The sequence below is a fragment of the Argopecten irradians genome, chromosome 6 (assembly GCF_041381155.1).
Source record: "Argopecten irradians isolate NY chromosome 6, Ai_NY, whole genome shotgun sequence".
In the NCBI taxonomy this organism is placed as follows: domain Eukaryota; kingdom Metazoa; phylum Mollusca; class Bivalvia; order Pectinida; family Pectinidae; genus Argopecten; species Argopecten irradians.
The window spans coordinates 41,891,333-41,916,273 of NC_091139.1; the positions used below are offsets into that span (position 1 = coordinate 41,891,333).

General features: G+C 35.8%; 1 protein-coding gene and 1 non-coding gene across 3 annotated transcripts; one reads left to right on the forward strand and one right to left on the reverse strand.

The window, feature by feature from the left end:
• Positions 1-488: 488 nt before the first annotated feature.
• Positions 489-15,661, reverse strand: LOC138325931 (uncharacterized). 2 transcript variants are annotated; one of them, XR_011208841.1, is made up of 5 exons: positions 14,075-15,661; positions 5,055-5,216; positions 3,231-3,374; positions 1,785-2,454; positions 489-1,174 (listed from the first exon to the last, which is right to left on the reverse strand). XR_011208841.1 is itself a non-coding variant. In XM_069271954.1 (4 exons), exons 1-4 carry the CDS (start codon positions 15,183-15,185, stop codon positions 1,877-1,879), a joined length of 1,995 nt encoding a protein of 664 aa, XP_069128055.1. In that variant the 5' UTR covers positions 15,186-15,661; the 3' UTR covers positions 489-1,876. The 2 variants fall into 2 exon arrangements, 1 of the variants encoding a protein (XP_069128055.1); XM_069271954.1 differs by having other exon boundaries at positions 489-2,454.
• Positions 15,662-23,114: 7,453 nt separating this feature from the next.
• On the forward strand, positions 23,115-23,186 carry Trnad-guc (transfer RNA aspartic acid (anticodon GUC)). The gene has a single exon. It is a non-coding gene; the product is annotated as a tRNA-Asp (tRNA).
• Positions 23,187-24,941: the final 1,755 nt, after the last annotated feature.

The window sequence follows — 24,941 nt, forward strand, 5'->3', positions numbered from 1 at the left end:
ATTGGTGAATTGAGAACACTATTTAATCATCATTCATGATTCTGAATAGGACAACGACATTAGGAAAGATCAAACCGGTATTGGTTAAAGATGCATTATACAAAAACCGCTATAGCAAGTAAAGGCAATATCTTACATGAGATGATATACTAATACAATATCTTACATGAGATGATATACTAATACAATATCTTACATGAGATGATATACTAATACAATATCTTACATGAGATGATATACTAATACAATATTTTATTTTTAAGCGATCAGCACATAAAACGAGTTTACTAAATTTCATATAACATACCCAGTACTGAATAAGAAAACTACATTGTTTATATTAACATGAATGATTTCAATACTGTTAACAACATTTTTGGATGGCACTTCTGGTTGAAGATAGGAGACGCTGTTTCTCATGGTACATTACCTGTGACGGTAATCGACAGTTAGCAACACAAGGTTTATAATTTCCAACAAACAATACACAATTTTTTCTACATTTTAATAAACATATCAACATCCAGTACAAATAATCATACATACGACTCGCAAATGATACGCTACGGGCACATAATGGTAATGAGGCGAGAAGGGATCAATCACAAATTGATGGTAAATTTGTCTACTTTGGCAAACAATTACGCCAAAATAAATGTTTTTATCAGTTATTGTCCTTCTGAGACAGTAGGCTCTCTAAAATATGTCCATTTCAGTATAACATTGACATGTAATGTCACTGTATGTTTTGTTCCTAGCTGAATGTAAAGTATGAGTATAATGTTATATCTTCTTGTTATATAAAGCACGTGAAGTTAGTGACCATTTCATAAACGAGTCGGAACAGTTTCGAGGCGACTTTCATACATATCTCATATCAAATAAATATAAATTTTAGAAAACTTTTCCGCATATCTACAGCAACCGTTATTTCGAAACAGCACGACGGAATGGGTAAAACAATCCCAAGTGAGTTCGCCATTTATCGCGACGTCTTCGAATCGTGACGTCACGGTATTGTTTACTGACATCACTTGTAGACGTCACTATGAATGTCCAGCCTAGGAAAAGTACTGTAAGTTATATTACACAACTGACATATGGAAAACTATATCACGAGCAAAGTCACTGCATACCGGGCGGTTAGGTTGTGTAGGTTCAAATTATTTTCGAGCTGCAAAACAAATGAAAAAAATATTGATAGATCATCACAATTTTACCTTTTATGACATAAACTTCTTTAAAATTGTTTTAGTTCAACAAATCATACTAGCTTGGCGGATGCATGTAATTGAAGTTTTGTAAAGGAAGAAACCACTAATATTTAATATGTAATGTTGATATCTTTCTAATTTAACTGAAGCCGTAACTGATATAGTTCAGCAGTAGTCTTTACAAGGCAAATTAGATATGACGTCATCCGCGAGGACACATCATGTACAACAATGGTAAAGAAGAAAAAAAACTTTAAAATCCAAATCATGATTATTTAAATGTACTTCAAAAATATAATTTACAAATTGACTCTTTTTGAAACCTTGGATTTGTTAGTGAAAAAGATGAAATAGAACATGATATATCAAATATACATATCTATTAAATGTTTATTGTTCTTCGATAAATTATTCAGCCGATACGCTGGGTATGGATTGGATCTGTGTGTGCATGTACAAGTAAAGATATTTCCATTGAAATTGAGTAATTAATCCAAACAAAGTCACGTGAAAGATAAAATCCAGATCTGGTCCTAAGGATGATTATATAAGTAGTTTTATGTAACCTACGTCGCAGTGTCGCACCATCCCAATTTGATGATAGCAGCATTCGTTCGTTTGAGGACACATTAACAATCCATTGGTTTACAACCTTGTTGTGTTTAATCAGCAATGAAGGCTTTATTGTATAACTCGCCATTACTTTCGTTCTTCATGTTCTTACTGGCTACTGAGCTGGACTCATTAATTTGAACACTTATATCGTTACTGTCGATAGGATGTATACCGCCATTTGTAAATGACGTAGTTTCCGTTTCCGGTTTGATATTTGGGAGACTATCATCCCCACTGAGGGAAATCACGTTAGCAGCGCTATCGTCATTAGATTTGTTCCGACTTTCTAGTTGTTTTTGATGTTCCTCTGTTGTTCTCGTTTTTGGCATAGAAAGCGCCATTCTTTTCCAAAATGTATTTAGCTTCTTTTCCGTAGCATCAACTCCTGGATATTCAATGTAAGTGACGGACCTGATAATCTGTCGGAGATTCGGGTCCATGGAACTAACAGAGTCTGAAATATCTTCAAGCAATATCGGAATAATCCTATGTTTACGTTTTAACATTTCGTGTTGGGCGACTTGGTACTCAAAGCGAGTGAATTCACTTTGGATGTAGCGAGGAGTAAGGATTAGAATGGTTCTTCGGCTATTGTTGACGGCGTTAATTATATTGTTGGCAATCGCTGAAAGTTAAAAACAAATCCGTAAGTTAAACATTGTTGTATTTTATGTTATATAAATGTTATATAGGTGTTCTACACTTCTCAGTGGTTTTGACATCAAAATTATGTCATACTTTTTTCTATATAATAAGTACAAAAATAGCAATAGGTATTAACAAGCATAGGAATTTGAAAGAAGTTAAAAACTGAAAAAATCCATATCCTTAAGGAATATATATTGTCTTCATGTCACAAATATATCGGTTTATTGTATTAAATTATGCCGGTCAATTAATGCAAGTTATTATGTCACACTTTGTATTTAATTAGCATATGTTAATAACCTTTTTGTTTAATCTATGCCTAGTTTACACACGTGGCGCCCAAAGTACAATACAGTCGACACTTAAATCGTCATTTTAGTCATAGCAATTGATTTTTGACAGACACTGTAGTAAAAGTGGAAATACTTCTAGTATACGATCATATGCTGACTATCGTCATGCACTCGACATTTTTATTGCATAGGATTTATTCTTTGTTATCCTTATATAAATCTTGCATACATATTCCAATTATTTAGAAATATATTAAGACTATTGTTTCAACAATTGAAAGTTTTTAATATAACAATATAACAAAATGATACGCAATGTCTTTATCAGTATCTGAAAGGGCATTGATCTCAATGCATATTTAGGAATTTATCAATACTTTAAATATTGTCACCGACAGATTGATAAATTTAGTCTAAAGTTGTTTTTATTACTAAGGAAAGTTCTTCCCTTTTTACTCACTTTCACCTGGCATGAAGTCTCTGAAGTGTAGACAGAGCGTGAATCCGAGCTCTTTCTCCAGTTTTGGAAACAATGTATGCAGCACAAAGTTTTGATCCACATCATTAGATTTGTATGACACAAATGCGTCCCACGTTCTTTCATCTGGACAAAAAAAAAACCAAAAAAAAAACATAAGTAAATTTAATGATAATGTTATAATTTATACTAAATTGTTAAGTCAAGGCCACTTGAGAGATCATGAATTATTTTACATGTAATTGGCATTATAAAACTATTAAAAACTATTAGCATGTATCAATGTAGAAAGATACAACACACTGTGACATTTTAAGTAGCGTCGCGTGACCTCCGATTTTATACTCTGTTTATGTAACATTACTGAAATTGGTACAGTCTTGCCTTAGCGACCACCTCTGTATAAAGACTTACTGCTTAATAAGACCACGCCATTATAGTTCCAAATGGTCGATTTTAACATACTTTGACCAGACAACTTTCTTTAAAGAACTATTTCTGTCTTTGTTCCGTGGATGGTCGTTATAAACAGGTTGACTTTCTTAATAGTTTCGCTTCCGTTAATATTATGCTATCCAGAAAAAATTGTATTTACACCACCTGATTGTGGATTCTGCATTAAGTATATATTTAAAAAATACACAAGAAATTTCATGAATAGAGTCATTTAAGAACGTGTCAGATTTAGAAGACGAAGGAATGTCTGGGTAGCGAATAAAACCACCGCCCTATGATCAATACCAAGCATGTGAGATTCCAGCCCAAACCTCAGGTGTATTGTGGACCAGTCCACTTGATACGTGGAACACCTTAACCAACTTAACCCGTATGGTGTAAACCACATAATTTCAAATACATAGTAACTAGACATGTTTGAAGGCGATGCAAACTATACAAGAGTCGTTTACTTCTCCGAAAGTCACATAGTGCATTGAGCTAGGCGTATGTGTAATGGATAGCAGACACGATTGTCCGAGATCTAGAGATGGTACCCCATCACAGAAACATCAATTCGTGTGTGTATAACTGGGTGCGATTGTATGGCTTTGTAATAATTTCATACAGATAAAAGATGAATGTTGATGTGACATTTGATATAATTAGATTTAATAAAAGCACCCAAAGGAATTTAAAGTGAAATTAACTGATAGTTAACGATATATAACGTAGCTGACGAGATACTTTTTACTATTGACGTATGGTATACTTCTGTAAAATAATAATTGTTTTTACTTTTACCAATCTAAAATTTATAATAGTCAGTAAATTGCCAATAATATAATTTTGGTATCTTTGCTGCAGTCGAGATGTCAATTTCATTTTAATAACTTATTTCAAATAACTTTATACTCGAATATAGAAATAATGAAATGATAAAGTAATAATACATAATACCAAACAAATGATAGGTTTTTGAATGTGTATCCTTCTAAGTGTATGAGGACAGGTATTTAATATATTTCATTTGCCATAATCAATAAACATATTTTGATAGGAACAAATAAATCTGTAAGATGTCCAAAGTCTTACTTCGCTGCAAATACATTATTTTATGAAAGGTAAAGGACGTAGCGAAGGGGTCGATTAGTATCATAAGGTTTACTGTCCGAAATTCATGAAAAGTCATGGATTGAGGATATATTGAATATATGAAAATAACTTTCATGGATTGGAAGAGATCGTATTCAATGTATGACAATATGACAATGAAGGTCATACATGGGAAGATGTTTTTAAGATATGACAATAAAAGCCTTTTGATTTGATAAAATACAATATCAAATGATTCAGTTAAAGTATATTTACCGTCGTCCTCGTAAGGTTGGAAGTAGTGGACAATCTTCATGATGACCGTGACCCTGTTGTGCCACATCCAGTACGGTATGATCACCAGGGCCAGAATTAGGAGGCCCAGTACGCCTGCGCACACTCCCACCACCCACAGGTACCACGTGTCCTTCGTCGGACCTGTCATTACAGAAAAGGTGTGTGTAATAATGGTATTGTTTCTGCCATTAAAATAATTATCTACTTTACCTAGTGTACGAAATTTATATTAAGGATCAAAGAAGTACTATCAACAGGATTTTCTAGATGACACGAAATCCAATCAAACGTTAGTGTGTAGGATACGAATTACTTCAAATGGAAAATATGGGACAAGGAAGTAATTCCAACTGTGTGGACAAAACACAAGTTGTCAAATTTTCGAGACGATCTGCCCCTTTATCAAGACACACAAAACGAACACGATTACATAATATAATACGAACAGTAATGCGGGGAAAAGAAAGTAGACATTTATTTAGCTTAACAGTACAATGGAGCGCAATTTACCCTTCGGCAGGTGGCAGCATATGTAGTCTATATTATATATATGATATTTTTACGTAGAAAAAGTGGAAATATTGGTTCATGCATCATGTCATTCTTCCATTATGATCTGAAAAACATGTACCACTGTGAGAGGCTGGTCGTCGTAATTATTACCTACTATATAACTTATCTCGAAACATCTCTCCAGAATACACTGAATAACTAAAACCATTTATCGCTTTAAAAGCCGTCATATTAAATTATGATTTTTCAATATCAAAGTAAACACTATTGATAAGCATCATGTATCAGAAAATCTGTTTCAATATGTTCAGTGTTTCTTTGGTCGAAAATATCCTTCTTTCTAACGTTGTACCTACTATTACCACACAGGTCTGGTATACTGGTGAGAACACCGACACAAGCTGTTACAATAATCCAGTAGATCACACCATATTAGTGTAATGTTTCAAATTGCACATGACGTTACTTTAATGTAGCAGATTATTTGTATCACATTGCATATTGTCGATCAAACAATTATTTGATAAGCCTCCAAATCCAAGAAGTATATTTATGTCTGTCTGATACCATCCTGATATTCTTGACACGCTTTAGACTTATAACCTTCAAGTGTCATACATCAATAAAACAGCCCTTAACGTAAACGACAAATGTGTAAATAAATTTGAGTAAGATAAATAAATATTACGTTTTAAAAGTAAATAACAGCTATAATATGGGATATTGTGTACAACATATAGTCAAGATTAATATAGTAATAGTAATAAAAGAACTCATAAACGCATACTAGAGACGGGTAGAACAAAGTTCTTTTGACTTGATAAAAGGTTGACCACGCAGAGGGATTATAAATCTGATAAGAAGCCTTGGTTTACTCCAGACTTCCTTATATCCCATTCCAGTATCACTAACCTATCTCCTATATTAAGCAACTTTCATAACAGCAACAAATGTATAAATGTACATATGTATAAATATGGTGAGAGAGATCACATATAATGCATGATAATGAAATCCCATTTTACTATTTCCTTTAAAATGTATTAACATAATTATTATAATTATTTCCTAGAAATTCAACGAATGGAAACCGTCATACACGTTTGGTAGGAATAGTGCCCATTTTACCTGTCGTCGAGAGGACGTTTTCTTTGATGCGGTTTTCACACGCAGATCCGCTATAGCCTGCGTCACATTTACAGTAGACTGGACTGTCCTTTAACTGGACACAGTTCCCGTGCTCACAGTTCATACCACAGCACTGCTGGTCACATTCTGGTCCGTACGACCCTTTATCACATACACAACTGTGATGGAGGTTACCCTCCACTAAAGACTTCACACATACCCCGTACAGACATGTTAGTTTGTGTGGAATACACTCTCGTAGGTCAAGGGGGCGCAGAGAATAGTTTGCAGAACATGAATGATTCGCAGAGAGATTGCCATGTCTCTCTGTAAAGTTTGTAGGATTTTCACATGAATCCCCTTCATACCCGCTTATGCATTTGCAAAATACACCATCGCTACTGTTATTGTTTTCGCATCTGCCGTAAATGCAGTTCAATTTACAGCATTGATGTTCGCACTGTGGTCCATAGGCTCCCTCATCACAAACACAGTGGTGATACGTTATGTTATCCACATTGGTTATCTGACACACACCATATAAACAGGTTACTTTGTCCGACCCACAAAGTCGCTGTTCTACAGGCCTAAGTGTATAATCCACAGAACAAGAGTGATTTGACGAAACATTCGACGATGCCGACTTGACAGGTATGGCAGTCATATGCATTGTCTCCAATGCAGAGTCAATAGTATTCTCGCAGTGATTACCAATAAAGCCGACATGACACTGACAATACTCCGTTTTATTTGGAAACAAAGCACAAATGCCATGTATACAGTTCAGACAACACTTTGTCTCACAAAGATGACCAGATGAGCCGTTATCACACAAGCAGCTAAATTCAAGAAAATTTTCATTTTCATGTATTTCACAACGACCATAGACGCAGATATTTTGCGTATTGCATCGTCTCTCGCTAAATGCTCTCATAGTGTAATTAGTAGTGCAGACATTTTTGCCTGATAGAGGTATACTTGTAATCTCTGACTGAGCTTCGGTCGTTGTTTCTCTCCGTTTCTCGCAAAAATCGCCAAAGTATCCGGGACCGCATTTGCAATATTCAGTTCCATTTGGGTACTTTTTACATTGCCCACGTATGCAATCAAGACAACATTTTCTATTGCATTCGCGTCCGATTGCTCCAATGTCGCATATGCAGTGAAATTCAACAAAGCCTTCTTCATATATTGTTTCGCAAAATCCGAATTCGCAATTTAGATGTGGCATATCTTCACATTGTCTTTCTTCTTGTGATCGCGTGGTATACTCAGAAGAACAAACATTTCGATAACGATCTGAAGATGTTGTTACCTGACGCTTGGCCCTCTGGTGAGATTTTGTTGATGTTGAACTTAAAATTAGCATAAACGCGATCCAAACACACAAACACATGCACACACCAAGAGAACCTGACATGTTCTTTGCCATCATTCTAAAGTCAATATATGGTCGACCTGTGTCTGTTGTTCCTGGTCAAACAAAGACTCCGTTAAGACAGAGAAAATTTGTTATTCGAGCCGCAATCATCCTTCATCTGAGAATCTGTCATTATCTTAATTTTCACAAATTGAACAAACGCATCATCGTGTCGAAAACTACAAAAATGTCCACCAATTTGCTAGGACAAACCAGCGTCCATTTTCCTACCATTTACCGTACAGATAGTTTATGAATGTGAACATCAGTTTCAGAGTTGTGTACTGTGTCTGTTGATAGGTCAATCTCACACCTGACAGCCTCTGACTAGTTAAGTCAGGATTACATGCATTAATCTGGTCCTGTATTGGCTGGGATATCACGTGTTCCACCACTCGGCCATTAGACTATCAATGTGCCAGACTGATTAACACAGCTCATGCTTGGTCGTCTTTTCAGGAAAATATTTTCTCATTTAATGAGACATTTTGAGTTTAATCAAATACTTTAACGAAATGATGACGTAAAATTTTATTTGAGATATGACATCTATAGTCTTGAATAGATGTCCAAATAATATCCATTTACTGCATCAAACAATTAACCTAAAGGTAGCAATACATTTGAAAATGAACATCAAAACATCAATTTCCCTTGGCCTGTTAGCCTGTTGAGAAACATATCATGTATGAAACCATTAAACGTGATGGTTATCATTCAGCCTCTTTTGAAAAAGAGTTTCACTTTTGAATTAACCATAAATAAATTTAGCCATAGAAGCCATTTTCACCATCAGCTTTAGTGCAATGTCATTATAGTGTTCGTGAAGCGAGTAAATAACATAAAATTATATATAACTGGATTGTAAACATTTCTTTCTCCATAACGATCGGGCTCAGTTAACGACAGCAGTAGTAATGGCACTGTATCCTTCTGTCGCAGTATACAATTGGTTACGGACGCTATATTCAATCTTTGAACATTACAGTTATCTGATCTTGCTGGAAGTTATTGATCGTTACGTCATTAGTTTTTGTGCGCAAATCATGTCGTTTTCGATCAAAATATGACGTTAAGCTCACAAAGACATAACGATTACAGATTATTACATTCTCGTGCACCAGGGGTTACTATCACTTTCATAATAGTTACCCCTGGACAATATTATAGTGCAATTGAAGGAAGTCCAGGAGGAAAAACTGACCAATCATAGGTCTATACAGAGACTTTCTTTGAAGATTACAGAGAGGGATGCTCAAATTCAAAGCCAAACAACGTGCCAGTATTCGATTGTTTGATGTACATCAAAGGACCAAACTACCTGTCCTATCTGTTGTCACACATACAAACTTCAGTTTTCCTATGGCATATCTCAGCGCTGGATATAACGACAGTGATAGTAATCCCTATAGTATCAAGGACGAGTATATTAATGAACGATTTGTATCGTTATTTTTCAAAGCTCCATAGCCGTGAAACATTAAAATCCTTCTTACGATAAAATCGGCCAATCGGCAGTTTTACTCGCGTACTCAAAAAAACAAAAAAACAAAAAAACAAAACAAAAAACCATGAAGCTAAATGAGTAACGGAAACGAGAAAACGAATCTTAAACTGTGTATATGGTTTTTTAAAGCTTAGGATGTACATCTCTTGAAATTAAGATTTTAAACCGATTCTTTAAGTGTGGTCATCAGCACTGCGTACCTTACCTGCCACTCCTTCCACAGAAACTTTGTCTGTACAAAACTCGCCCTCATATCCGTAGTCGCACAGGCAGTACTCCGAACCATTTAGGTATTGTCTACATTGGCCGTGCTCCGTACACTGAAGACAGCACCGATCGTCACAGAACCCACCGACCCCACCATTGTCACAGGTACAGGCAAATATGATACCATGTTCCGTGATGTTTGGTCCCTCACATAAACCGTATACACAGACGAAATTTGTAGCACACTCCCGCAAGTGAAAAGGTCGCAAAGTGTAGTTTTTTGAGCATGCGTTCACCAAAGGAAGTTCAGAAGTGGACTTTCCATGAGTTGCTGTTTCGCAGAACACGCCTTGAAATCCCTCATCACATACACAGTACTCCTCGCTTGTCTCATCCTTCTGGCACACACCATATAGGGAACAATCCCGACAACATTTATTTTCACAAATCTCCTCTTTTGAGCCGTTGCAGTGACATTGGTTGAGACCACTTGGACGGACGGCCTGTGTTGCTAGAGCACTCACTTGCTGAATTTGTGTTTCTTGTTTATGACAGTAAAATATTCCATCCAATAATAGGCATTCTTCATCAACTTGACACTGAAGTGGACATCTTAAAATATCACAAAATGCCCCTGTCCATTCGGTATCGCATATACATTCGTGTTTGCCACGGTAACCATGGATACATTGAAATCCTGGGAAACATTCGCGTTCCTCTAGGGGTCGTAATGTTGTGCCAGCCTGGTTATGTGCGATAGTTTGAGTAGGTAGCAAGACCGGTTCAGTTGGTTGACGTGTGGTTCGGAAATAAGATGGTGATATGGATGCTGAGCTGGTAGTCATTAAACATGTGATTATCATTAATAAAGAGGGCAGGTTACACTGATAGCTTTTATGTGTCATTTTTCGTTAATGTATCCAGGCTGCAGAACACGTGGTATTCTCCGTTTTAATTACACAAAATTCGTTACAATCCTGTGTATGTAAAGATGCTCTTCAAGAATGCTTTAGTGATACATTCATCGACAGGGCTTCATTGATAAATTCACAAATCTTTCATTTAAGTCATAACAAAATGTTCCTTATCTTGTAATAGAACATCGGATTCGACTGTTATGTAGACTGGTTCATGGGTAGATCTGATCCGAGCGATTTCAGTATCACGACGGTAAATCCAATGCAGTATGGGCTTGGCTGCTGATTGCCTGGGTCATTTTATACCTTTTTTACAACACAGTTCAATAAAACACTTGACAATGCTACCGCATGTTATATATGGTATTTGTTTTTATTTGATAGCCCGAGGTCTCTCGGACAGGCACTAATGAAAACCAATGTCAAGTACAAATCGGGGAGCATCACATCGCCTGTAAATAACAACAGGGAATTACCGTCCCTAAATCTCGAGTTATAAATAACAACAAGGGATTACAATTACAAAATCCCCAGTTATAAATAACAACAAGGGATTACAATCACACAATCCCCAGTTATAAATAACAACAGGGGATTCAAGTCACAAAATCCACAGTTAGAAATAACAACACGGGATTACAGTCACAAAATCCCCAGTTATAAATAACAACAGGAAATTACAGTCACAAAATTCCCAGTTATAAATAACAACAGGGAATTACAGACACAAAATCCCCAGTTATAAATAACAACAGGGATAGTCACAAAATCCCCAGTTATAAATAACAACAAGGGATTACAGTCACAAAATCTCCAGTTGTAAATGACAACAGGGAATTTCAATCACAAAATCCTCCAGTTATAAATAACAAAAGGGAATTAGAGTAACAAAATTCCCAGTATTAGATAACAACAGGGAATTACAGTCACAAAATCCCAAGTTATAAATAACAACAGGGAATTTCAATCACAAAATCCTCAGTTGTAAATAACAACAGGGAATTACAGTAACAAAATTCCCAGTATTAAATAACAACAGGGAATTACAGTCACAAAATCCCCAGTTATAAATAACAACAGGGAATTACAGTCACAAAATCCCCAGTTATAAATAACAACAGGGAATTACAGTCACAAAATCCCCAGTTATAAATAACAACAGGGAATTACATCACAAAATCCCCAGTTAAATAATAACAGGGAATTACGGTCACATAATCCCGCGGCCGGCTTTGAATAACGACAAGGAATTACGGTCACATAATCCCGCGGCCGGCTTTGAATAACGACAAGGAATGGCGGTCACATAAGTTATGGAGATAAGCCGAAAACTGTACAATTTGTTGGAGAAAGAACTGTATCGAGGCCCGTAAGGGCCGAGATCTGTTCTCTCTCCAACATATTGTACAGTTTGAGGCTTATCTCTAACTTAAAACATAGCAAGTCTTTGTGTTAATAAAGTACACTTGTATTTCTAATATAAGCCAGTTTTTGCCTTTGTCTATGAGCTCAGGTAACTCTACCAATGTGCATTCAACCATGACAAATCCAATATAGACAATGGCAACATAGAATTACCTTTGCCTGTGTTCTATGTGATGAAAAGCATTCATGAACGGAATGCATGAAGCATGCTTTTGGGTTGGACAACTATAATCTGAAAATTCACTTTAACCATGTCCACCGACAGTGATGGAGGAATATTACTTTCTTATTTGTTTGAAAGCGTCTTGCTAAAATGATCGCATATAACAGTGATTTTCCAGGCTAGTTCAAAACAGTCGGTGCCCCAGAACTTACATTGAATTCAGAGGATTTAAAATTACGACCTCTCTAGGGACAATCTTGGATTTATCTATGCCATGTGCAATTTCATTCAACAAGCCAATGGGATTTAGGTGAAATTCTGAAATATTGTTGAAACAAAAGCAATATAAGTGTAAATCTGCAGTGTAGATGATTTGGAAATTTAAAATCAAAAGCGGTGTACAAATCCAAGGTTTACAGAAAGCAGAAATTTGAGATAATGCTGTAGTTAAGTGTTAAATGGTGAATTCATAATAAGGAGGAAAAGTCGATATGGGATATATACAGAAATTCTGTGGATGTGTTTCATTCTGCATCAAAAGAGGATTAAATTCTCTTCATATTCATTGTGTGGGATTTTATTCGTAATTTGGATTTAAAAATTATTGATTATTCCGGCAGGTTGTGTGTTGTGTGTTAACATAATTATGGGATTATGCCCGGAGACATATACTCACCCTCATTGCGTAACTCTCCCATAAGTTACCTTTTACTGTCTTATAAGTGACTATCTTATATTAGAGTCACATCTAGACAGTAAAAGGTAACATATAGGACAGTTACAGGTAATGGTCCCATAATCCTCACACTCACCAACACTCACACACATACCCCTGTGTCTTAAATGTGTAACTTGCACTTTTTCCGTGTATTTTGACATTTTGCTTTCATGTTTGGTTTGTCAACCAGCTTAACGGTAGGTTGCATTCCACCAAACATGAGAAATTGACATCTTGTGATACTTTGTTAATTGTTATAGGATGGTCGAAATTGATAAAGTCTTCGGTTCTGAAACCCATCTGAATTTACTTCATTATTAATCACCTGTCTTGTCACCAAAGACAATGAGGTGTAATGGAAAGCCGGAGATCTGCTAACTCTAGGTGGATGGGTTCATTCCCACCCTACTACAAACATTACTACGACCCACGTTATGTTTGGAGGGAGTGCATGTCGCTGTTTGGTTTACAATAAATAATATAGAGCAAACCAATGTTTCTCAGTGCGATGGAGTATCCATCAAAGAGATGGAAGACCTTATTATGTTACATCGTCCTCTGTCTTACAGTGTTAACACAATATAGTATGATAACTTGTCATACTACCTGGACCAGGGTTGGGCTACTTAACTTGAGGAATTCGACTGGTTACGTTACATTTTGGGCTTGTATTAAGTATCCTTACCATCAAACCTTACCATACTGATTAGGCAAGGTAGCGATCGGGGTAACTGACAAGACTAGTTAGCAAATATGTATATTAATCACCTCAATTTTAGGCAAAGGCTCTGAACTTAATTAACAAGACAGGCCAGGGTATGATTACTTAACAGATTAGGTTAAACTTTCCTCATTCTGATATCTGAACATGGAAGATACATTTGATATAAACAAAGATATATAGCAACCAGCGTCTAAGAGTTTGTAAATATATCACGTTAACAGAAGAGACTCAATATAATTCCTTATTATAAATATCTTACAAGATAACGGTAACTTACCTTCAATAACGATCTTGTTTTCACAGAACTCGCCCTCATAGTCGTATTCACAGTAACAGTATTCCGTGCCATTTAGGTACGTTTTACATTTGCCGTGTTCTGAACACGGGAGACAGCACTGATCCTGACACAGTCCCCCTATGGCACCCGCGTCACATTCACACTCCAGCTGGATACCGTTCTCTTGTCGCCGGAATTTCTTACACGAACCATAGACACAGACAAAGTTTGCCATGCACTCACGTGCCTTTATATCCCTCATGGTATAATTTGGCGAGCATGCATTCTCATTTGGAATTTCAAAACTGCTTTTTAAATCAATTTCACAAAATTTGCCCAAATATCCTATGTTACATTTACAAATTTCCTTGCCTTGAATAGTCTTCTGGCACACACCATTTGGGGAACATTTGTCCTCACAGAGTCCTCCATCGGGACCGACATCACAATGGCATTTAATGTCACTATCCGGAAGGTTACTTGAAGTCACTTCCGTTGTTGGTGAACTCGCCTTGTTTTCTAGTTTGTTACAGTAAAATGTGCCATTACTCAACAACAGACATTTTTCATCCATTTGACAGTTTAGTGGACATTGTAAAATATCACAGAACGCGCCTGTCCATCCATGATCACATGCACATTTGAAGCCGACCCTTTTGTCACAGTAACCATGGATACACTCGAATCCCTGAATACATTCCCGTTCGAGCAGGGGTCGTATCGTTGTACCATGTACGTTGTCCATAGTAACCACATGGTTCGAGGATGTTGTTGTAGGTAGGGTGGACGGAACAGACTGTGTGATGGACGGTATGTAGTAGGTACACTTTGGTCCTGTGTACTCTGGTTTACAGAAACATTTAAACATACACGTAGTGGTATTGAGGAAACACGTCCCTGAATTCTTACAATAATTATCTATATTTAAACATGGATCAAATAAGCAAGTGGCGCCCTCTGGCTTTGTACCTCCAAAGAAATCCTGTCTTTTCGCTCTTTGAAACAGTGATGCGTAAGTTCCCTTTTCGGCTAGAATGAAAAACAAAATTATTTTGGAAATAATAACTAATGAGGGCCAAAGCGGACCACACCAATATAACTTACAGCTCATAATTGTAGCTGGAATCTCACATTATCTAGTAGCAGTATCCTCGAAAATAAAATCCGTCAAAATAACAGCAACGTATTGTCCTTGAGATATATATCCACATAGCTTGCACATGATCTAGTTGCAGTATTCTCCAAATCATGTCGATATGTTTGTCGTTGAAGAGCTTGATTAAAATCCATCAAAACAACAGAGTAACGTATTGCCCTTGTATATCCATAAGACGTTTAGTTGCACATGTAAGTGTCATCCTTCAAAGCAACCCTGTCGCATAAAAGACAAGGTTTGAAGAGACGTGATACAACCATCCAAATGAGAGCACGTTGATATACATTGGTGAATACATTTCGGCAATACCAGCGATTTCCTTATCTTACCACCAACCATATAACCTGTCAGCGAGGCTGTATAATGTTGTCAGGCTCAGTGTGGTGAAGCCCGGCCGATCACAATGTTAATGCAATTACTACACACCTATCCCATTCATACTGAGAGACAAAGGCGGATGGGAGTAAGGCAATTTCCTTCAGAGGCACCAGGGATTGGATACTCAAAGTCATGTGTCACATTATGATGCAGGTCAATGAAACGCTTTGAAAATATAACAGTAATCTGTCCGATTTAAACGTGTTAATGACCGTTAATCATTTCCTTGTCGTGATGATGGATTGTGTGTGCGGAACCATCACGTACTGTACGTGGCGATCACAGTGTCAAAGTAAAGACAACACCTTCCAGGTGATGGTCTGGTCATTCCGCTATTATTGTTCACTGGTCATTCGGCTATAAATGACCAATGGCTACTACACATAAATGTCTCCATAAAGCAATATTCGTGTAGGTGGATGTCCACAGCTAAACCTGTAAACACAGCCAAGTCATATTTGGATCATAGCTAGTCCTCGGAATCGTTAAATACATACGATTGCCAAGTAAACATAGGCGATCATCTTCTATCATGGGAATCGAAAAAATATGTTTACTTAAGGCTTGTGGCATAACATATTACGACTGGCCATAAAGTCTCCATTATATGTAAAACACCGCTTTTACTGTCTATATGGACCAGGTGTAAAAGGATATGTAATGTTTTAATGACTCGCTTTATCAAATGATCCTATAGGTTTTTAAGTACACCATTACAATCAGCATGATCACATTTATGGGTTTTATTTTCCGTGACCACCAAACCAATGTAACATACCACGTTAACACGGTGATACTGACGTCATACCTATATCCAATACATAGGTGAGAAAAACTCACTACGGCACACTTCATTGAATACAAGGACACGCTCCATCAATTTTGCTAGCAATCCCGAAACTTGATTTATACAACTGAACTTTATCCAATAAACAACGTAACATTAGAAATGTTTATCATAAGGATATGTCGGTATGAAACATCAATATAACGGAAATATAATCATCCAGGTCGCTGTCTTGTTAGTTCTGTAGAGGAAGTTAACTACAAAAATAAATAGAACACTGTAAGTTTTGGTGACTCTGGCTTAGAGTATAGAGTAAGTAGATAATATAGCTTATCCTACAACTGACGCACATACTGCCGGATAACTACTGCCGGATAAACAAGCATTTAGTGTAAATTGATAACAAAGCTTATATAAACCAGAGTGAAAACATAACTGCTTATGTAAATTAAGATTGTAATATTAATTTTATTTAGACTATAAATAGATACGTCAGAGTTTGATCCATAGACGAAGACTCGAAGGTATCGCACGTTTCTAATCACAGAGAATAATATCAAGAGTTAAACATAATCAATGTAATTAATTAATTAATCACATTTCTACATCAGGACTCCGATTTTAGCACCAATTTGCGAACATTCAGTCACGATTTACTTAATTAAAATTTATATTGATGTGATGATTTAACTGATTTCGACATCATTATAAAAATGTGTAATAAGGAGATTCGTGTTGTTAAAATTAAAATGAAATGTGCTGATGCAGTCAAGCTTAATGAAATATTTACGTTTCCTGTCATATGGTATGTTTATGTTATTTGTGGTTTTAACATAATTCAATCTTTCTTGTGATGAAAATTGGGTGATATCAAATCACAATGCAGTTACAAATTTCTTAAGACATTATGTTCTCAAAAATCGTAATTGTATTGAAATATAAGAACAAACAATCGCATATTTGTTTATGCTATGTATTCGAATCATAAAACGCTATGTAATCTATCGATACATGGTTCCCAAACCTAATGGTACGTTCGGCCACATAATATTTGTATTGGCTCTAACGCTCACACTCATAAAATAGTAAGACATTTGTCGTTAGGAAAACACATATAACCACACGCCATGAACGAAATGAATCGTAACGAAATGAGCCTTAGTTGGTGGTGTCAAAGTAGAATACATTTACAAAATATCATTTTCACAAATCACAAACATATCACTATATTTCAATATTTATTTATTCACGAATGCATGCTTATATCTGATATTAGACTTATTGGATTTTTTCTCTTACCTGAATCTCCTGAATGAGCGTTTATTAATGACATTTCATTTCAGCTTCATTATTTTTAAAATACTACTTACCAGGGTTCTAAGCATATTAATGAAATCATTGTAATAAGCCTACATAGGCCATCAGATGGGGTCTGATCAATAGAGCGTGGTGGAATTTTGACTGGTTTCCAGGGATGGAAAGAAATATGAAGTGACAACCAATGAAAAAAAAGACTCTAAAACAAATGCTAAACGCCACCAAACCCTAATAACAAATCCATTAAATCAGGATTTTGTTTGTTTGTTTAATTAATTAACGTCCTATTAACAGCTATGGTCATGTAAGGACGGCCTCCCATGTATGCGGTGTGTTGCGTGTATGTTGTGCGAGGTGCGTGTTTTGGGAGACTGCGGTAAATTCATGTTATGTCTTCTTGTATAGTGGAACTATTGCCCTTTTTATAGTGCTATATCACTGAAGCATGCCGCCGAAGACACCAAGCAACACACCCCACCCGGTCACATTATATTGACAACGGGCGAACCAGTCGTCCCACTCCCCGTTTGCTGAGCGCTAAGCAGGAGCACAAACTACCACTTTTATAGACTTTGGTGACAGAACCCACAGGGGCGAACGCTCAACGCAAGGCCAAAAGTGAGGCGGTGTCAAGGAAGGCATTAGGAAAGATAAAGTCAGTTAGGAAGAAAAGAAAAGATAAGATCCTAAATTTAGTCGATCATGCAATAGGGGCAGCAGGTACAATTCTAAAACCAGGAAGATATGGTATAGCTTTGTATGGCTACCAATGGTTAGAGCTGGATCGTGGAACCTGGTGTTTCAGGTAGTCACGATACAAAAATAGGACAAAGCTTGGTCATGGCCACGGCATTCGGGTGGCTAAAATGCTTCCATATATCATCAATGTTATACACCAATGGAACGTGAGTTCGAAACCCATGAACAGTAAATGAAACAGTAGTTCTCGTGCACAGATAGGAGGTCCGGCTTTTCGCCATTCCTAAGCCTGGCATTAACTAAATGATAGGTCGTTAAACACAAAGCAAAACTCACACATCCGAGTTACAATGAATTGGGTGGTGGTTAGGTGATTTTTTTAAAAAAGAAATCGTATGATAAAGGAGAAAAAATGCATCAATAATTTGTGACCTTAGGTACAGCCCAAGAATGTTACAATATCCACGTTGTGGGATAACTGCCTATTGAGTTGTGAAAACAGATTTTATAGCATGGAAATGAATACAGATTGATCATGGTAAGGTGATGAAGAAATACCATTGCCTCAAATTAGAGGCAACTTGAATATATCTCGGTTTTCATTTGTTTAATCATCATTCATTTCGTATGCATGTTACATACAAAATATCAGTGAAACATAATAACATAAAAAACTGATCAGTCATGTTTTGCTACGTGGAATTTTCCCCATATAAATAATGTTTAGTGTGAGCAAGTACGCCCGGTATAATTTATAGGTTGAAGCGTACTCAAAAACCACAAAACACGGATGAATTTCTCTTTACAAACTAACCAGACGAATTTCACAAAAACTTTAAATAATTTGGTGCAAATTTCAGCGACAATAACGTGAAACAAGCCTCAATGCATATTAAATAAAGAAATAGCCATCTTCTCTTTAGGAACAATCCATTAATTTACTTTCCACGGCGCTGACAAAATAGACTTGTTCATAATAAAATAAATGTCCTTGACAGGGAAATATCTCATAAATGTTTCTTGAAATGTTTCTTTTTTTTAAATCTCAATTGTATGCTTTGTAACCTGCATTTTCAGCTTTAAATGAATGATAGTCAGGGAGCCAGTTTTGTGGAAACAAACTACAGAGTATAGAGCGGTAAGCAAAGGACATCTTTTTAAACTCCTCTTTTTAAAATACAACACACTGATACGAGTTCTTGCAATTTTAACATCAACAGACGCGGGATACAATGAACCTTATTTCCTGTGATTTCAGGTGTTACTGAAAAGGTAGCGTCTTTAGCTCCATCGACGGCGTACGTTAAGGTAAATTTGGTCAGATCCTTTAACACGACTACGGACAGATCAGGATTAAGTGTCGACGCTCTGCTGACAAGGAATTACAAGATATGATTCAGACATTTTTAATATCATAGCCATCAGTCTTGTCACATAAGTTGTGATGGATTACATGAAGATGAACCCAGGTTTAGGTCTGTGTAAATTCCTTGTCAGAGTATCTAAATCATTTATTATGTTTAATGTTCACTTTTGTTTACATTGTCATCAAGATCTTGCGTTTTCTAAATTAAAAATGTATGTTTTGAAATTCTGTAAAACTTTAATAACCTTTTAAAGTATTTAATAGAAATAAACTAAGCGATTTTCCACATTTGGTTGTCATGTTCATTTAATGCCAGACACCATCGTGATACACTGTCACATTTGGTCAGTTATTCTGAAGTTAAGTATAATTAAGTGTGAAAAAGCATAAAAATATAGCTGCACTGTTTAACCACAGTGCTGACAAAATAAGACATTTCTAAAAGTCGTTTTACATAATGTATGTAAACTAAGCTTTCATTTTATGTGGGTTCGAAGTATTCTCAGGTTTATTTTCATATTTAAATTCCTGGATAGTGTGATATATGGAAATAAAAGAGATGCTTTGTTTATCTGTTTACTCGTAAAATCGCCCTTTTCGTTTTGCTGAATTTTGATGAAGTTCTATGCTTGGATTATCATTCACCTGTATGTCTTCTTTTGAAACAATACATTTTTACCTCTTTTTCGTGTTCATGTGGAATGCAACTTTAAGCGTTATAACTATCATATCAAATACAGCATTTACTCAGTCAAAAGACGTTGACGAACCAATACAAACAGACTTCTATATCAGATCAAACTACAATCAGTGTTTACACTTTTATCATATTAATGATATATAAAATGCGCACATGCTGCCTGGTAGTCCGGAGAAGTTGCAGTATTTCTCCCGATATATAGGTAGATACCATGTAGCAATATGAATTACCATGTTTCCGCTTAGATATCATTATTTCACATAATAATTGCATATTTGACATCGACGAATGAAAGGGAAGTAACTCTAACATATCATAGACGTTCCATGACCATATTCAGCAAAGATATCAAAAATCAAATGGAAGAGGAAAGAAATTAATATGGACCTGAACTAAAGAAACACACTCACATGAGATGAAAACATTGAATACCAAGTAACCGGATGTTGGAAGGTATGGAGGCTGTGCATGGAACTGTAACTTCGCTAGCCAAGGGTATTCAGTACGATACAATCACTGAAACGTTCCAGGGAAAATATCGTACTGAATACCCTTGGCTAGCAAAGTTAGTTGAAATGTGGTTCAGCTTGTTTTAAGTGCATTAAAAAGATTTTTGGAAGATCATTGAATAGGGTTTCCCCTATTTTTATGTTACAATATTCTTATAACAACCTACAATTTGGTGAAAATATAAAGAAAATTCGCCGACAGGAAAGGATCCAACATAACTGGTAGAAATCAAACGACAAAGATTGGAATCAGCATTTAATTACATCGATTTGGATTTTACTTTCGCTTTATTTCGCTCCGACATCGATTAGGTTTGTGCATTTCATGTACTTTAAAAAGTCGGTAGTATCAAGTGACGCATCCAAACCCGAGTAAGAGAAGGTGTAGTTTTAAAAGGACCTTGTTTAAGAAAAAAAGTAATTTCACTGGGAACCAAGGATCTTTTGATACCAGTAAGATATACATTGGTAAGATTTATGACAAACAGATCGTGTCTTTACGTGAGGGGTGTGTGTTGCAGGATACGTAAACACACGCACACAGGTGCCTGTCTTTAAACTTCACTCGGCTAGCTCCATCTGTCTTCGGGAGAGTTTAACATCGTTATCGTTTAGAGTGTAAATGTCTTCTGTACATGTTATCGAGTATAGTTTACACAATCAAGTCGAATTCTTCTACTTTTGATGAACCCTTTTTAGGAGTGGTGCAGGTTGGGAAAGAGGATAATTTTCGGTTGGCAGAAAGGGAGAGAGAAACAGATAGAAGGAGATATAGTAGATGAAGATAATAATCACATACAAATGTTTTTGATAAAAACAATATATTGTTATTATAATGTAACATATCTGTTAGGTGATACAATTTTTAAAATTGTTATCAGTGAGCTTTATATGGAAACTGTTTATATAATCAAAGGCATAAAGAAGTTCATTTACTTCAGATTCTTTGATTTTATGATTGTGTTGGCATTTGTGAACAGACCTTGTTGTATATGAACATTTTTTGGACTGAGGAAGGCCCTGTAGTGGTTAAATATATATCTTATAGAAATGATTTTTGTTTTCACTTTGAATTTATTTTTCGCCTTTACATTTTTTGATTGTAAAAAAACCCAACTTTATACCGTTTTTACCTCATTATGATAATGAGCATCAGTTCATGTATATGGCCTCAGGCAACTCATGAACGTATCCTTTTTCTACTATTTGTATAATTCATATCACTATCAACACACGTCTTTTCATGATTCATTAATTGATTTAACTTTTATTATCAGTATCGAATTAACTGATGACAAATGTACTTTATCATCAGGTAATGTTGTGTAATTTGTACTTATATTTTGTTACTAAAAGTAATTTTTTATCTTGTACTCAAAAAAGTAATAAATAAATCATGATAATAATATTGGACTGGCGCCCAGATAGACGGACACGATATACAATGAAGACATTGATGTCTGAATTAGTACGTAGAGTTTGTATTAGTACCAGTTATTTTAGTTAACTTATAAGTAGGAATGATATTTTTTATAGTACTATTGGTACTTAGTTAAATGATATAATAGCATGTATTCATGTATTAAATATGTTGTATTATAAAACACGTTTTATATGTATTAATATTTGTAAAGATAAAATGATTTGTGTCGCATATATTATTGTTGTAATAACTATCCATATAGCATATACATTCTCCATTTATTATCCAATAGGATAAACAACCAAAACACATTAAATGTATTTTCACGGCGACAGAAGCACTGGCTTTATTACAAAACCACCATTATATTTATAAACATATATCTATAATAATGGAGAACACGTGTATAATGGAGAACACGTGTATATCCCGCTACCTGAATCGCCTGAATGACCAACACAGGTATACCGACACGTGTACGTTCCCGTTTTTGCACAAACTGCACGTGCAAATAGGCGCCACTTATTGGCGTAACATATCACGGAGAGAACAATTTCAACCTAATTCCCCAGTTATATGTACTTTGTGTGTATACATTATCGCTCTACCTGACATCATGAATAAACATGAGCTACACGCTATATTTATACACAGGCATGAAGCACTTAGGTAACTCTTAAGATATTGTTAACTACTAGTATGCAATCCTCGGTAGTATAGTGGTAAGTATCCCCGCCTGTCACGCGGGAGACCGGGGTTCAATTCCCCGCCGGGGAGGTTGCTATTTTGTCTTTTTTTTACTTTTTGATCAGTTTCTACTCTAGTAGGTTACTTCGTATTCATAATATTTTCATATATTTATAAGAGTGTGTTACGAGGTTCTCTTGTTACTTCAAAACAATTTGCCTTCCACCCCTGTATATACCGATTAAACAATACTTCAACCATCCATTCCTATCGACACATAGTCTCCAACCAAACGTCGCATGAGGAATCGACATTCATACTTACCAGTCAGTTGATAAATGATTTTGAAATAAATTTTTAGTATTTCTTACGAAAACGTAACAGTAGTACATTTTGAACGGTGTTTTTTGTTTGTTTCTTGTGTGTTTTTTTCTAAAGCCAACGGAATTCTGAAAATGTGTCGAGCGTGGCCCCAGATATACCGGCGGTTAATGTGCTTTATCAATAGGGTGTCTTCTGGTGTAGTATCTGGATTGTAATGAGATAGCATTTTATAACCCAGAAACTAACTCCATTATTATTCTCTTTGAAGGCGACGAAGAGAATAATACTAGATGACTGCATTGTGGTCCCATAACTTCTTAATACATACAGATATAAATGTGGATATTCTGTTTAAAAAAATTAAGTGTAGATATCTGTGTCTAAATAAAAGTGTTTAGCGAGCATATGGAATTACCAAACCTCGATGGTGGTACAGTTGTCAGACAATGGTTGTAAGTTATTTATTGACATCTCCTTTATCATGCACAAATAAGTATTTAAAAATGATTATACTTATAGGAAAGCGAAACATCCATTATATAATCAATAGGGCAAAAAAATTACAATAGAATGAATAAAAATAAATTACAAATGAAATATATTTTACAAAATTTTCTATATTTCCATTGCTCGTGGTCAGAATATAATTACGCTGAGGGCATTTCTTGCCAAAATGAGAACCTATTACCAGATGTAAACGTTATCATCCTATCTGTGTCAAAATGTAGTTACTTCATTGAAAACGATTACTAGAGACATAATCCATCAGTGGAGAGATGTTTACACAGCTCGGGTGGTTGGTACGGTCGGAGTATATACAAATAACGTCAGCACATGAATTGGAGATAAATTCAATGAGTTAAATACGTTATATATACCAGACATTGGAAACTCGGATACTATTGGGTAATGAGTACTTGTAAAAATGTTACATTTATACTCCAGTCGATGGCGTTGAAACATGTTTCCTGTGTAAGCATGCAGATACAGGTAATAACAGGAGCAGTCCTTTGTTTTGACGTCAGGGAAGCTTTAAAATCATAACAGTAAATGGAAACTAGAAAGTTGATTCCACGAGTTATTATGGTGACCGCCTTATATCCCTACAGCCCAATAGTCCGAAAGCCCGTTAGTCCGACGGGCCGTTAGTCTGAAGGCCCGTTAGTCCGAAGGCCCGATAGTCCGAAGGCCCGATATTCCGACAACAGATAATATAACTTGAATTTATATGCTAACAGTACCCGAAATGAAACATACATTTATTACAGTGTTCGATACAAAAGACCCTGTATGTGACTCTGAAAATGATAATTAAGAACGAAATGTAGCGTAAAAAAAGAATTGTCCGATTTATACATTATTCACAGGAAGAACGATGGCTACAGGACGTTACCCTGAAGAACTCAACGTTTGGGTAATGATGTCACAGACGTTATATCAATTAACTCGAAGTTTCTAAAAATGCAAAAACTTTGAGTCGATATGTTATAGTATATATCGATCCTCACCTGCCATATACTA

Excerpts from the sequence above, each read along its gene's own strand:
- LOC138325931 (XM_069271954.1), bottom strand. The coding sequence starts at position 15,185 with ATGAGCTGTAAGTTATATTGGTGTGGTCCGCTTTGGCCCTCATTAGTT. Across the intron at positions 5,217-14,074 it reads AAACAAGATCGTTATTGAAG|GTCCGACGAAGGACACGTGG; the intron begins GTAAGTTACCGT and ends CTGTAATGACAG. Across the intron at positions 2,455-3,230 it reads AGACTTCATGCCAGGTGAAA|CGATTGCCAACAATATAATT; the intron begins GTGAGTAAAAAG and ends TTTAACTTTCAG.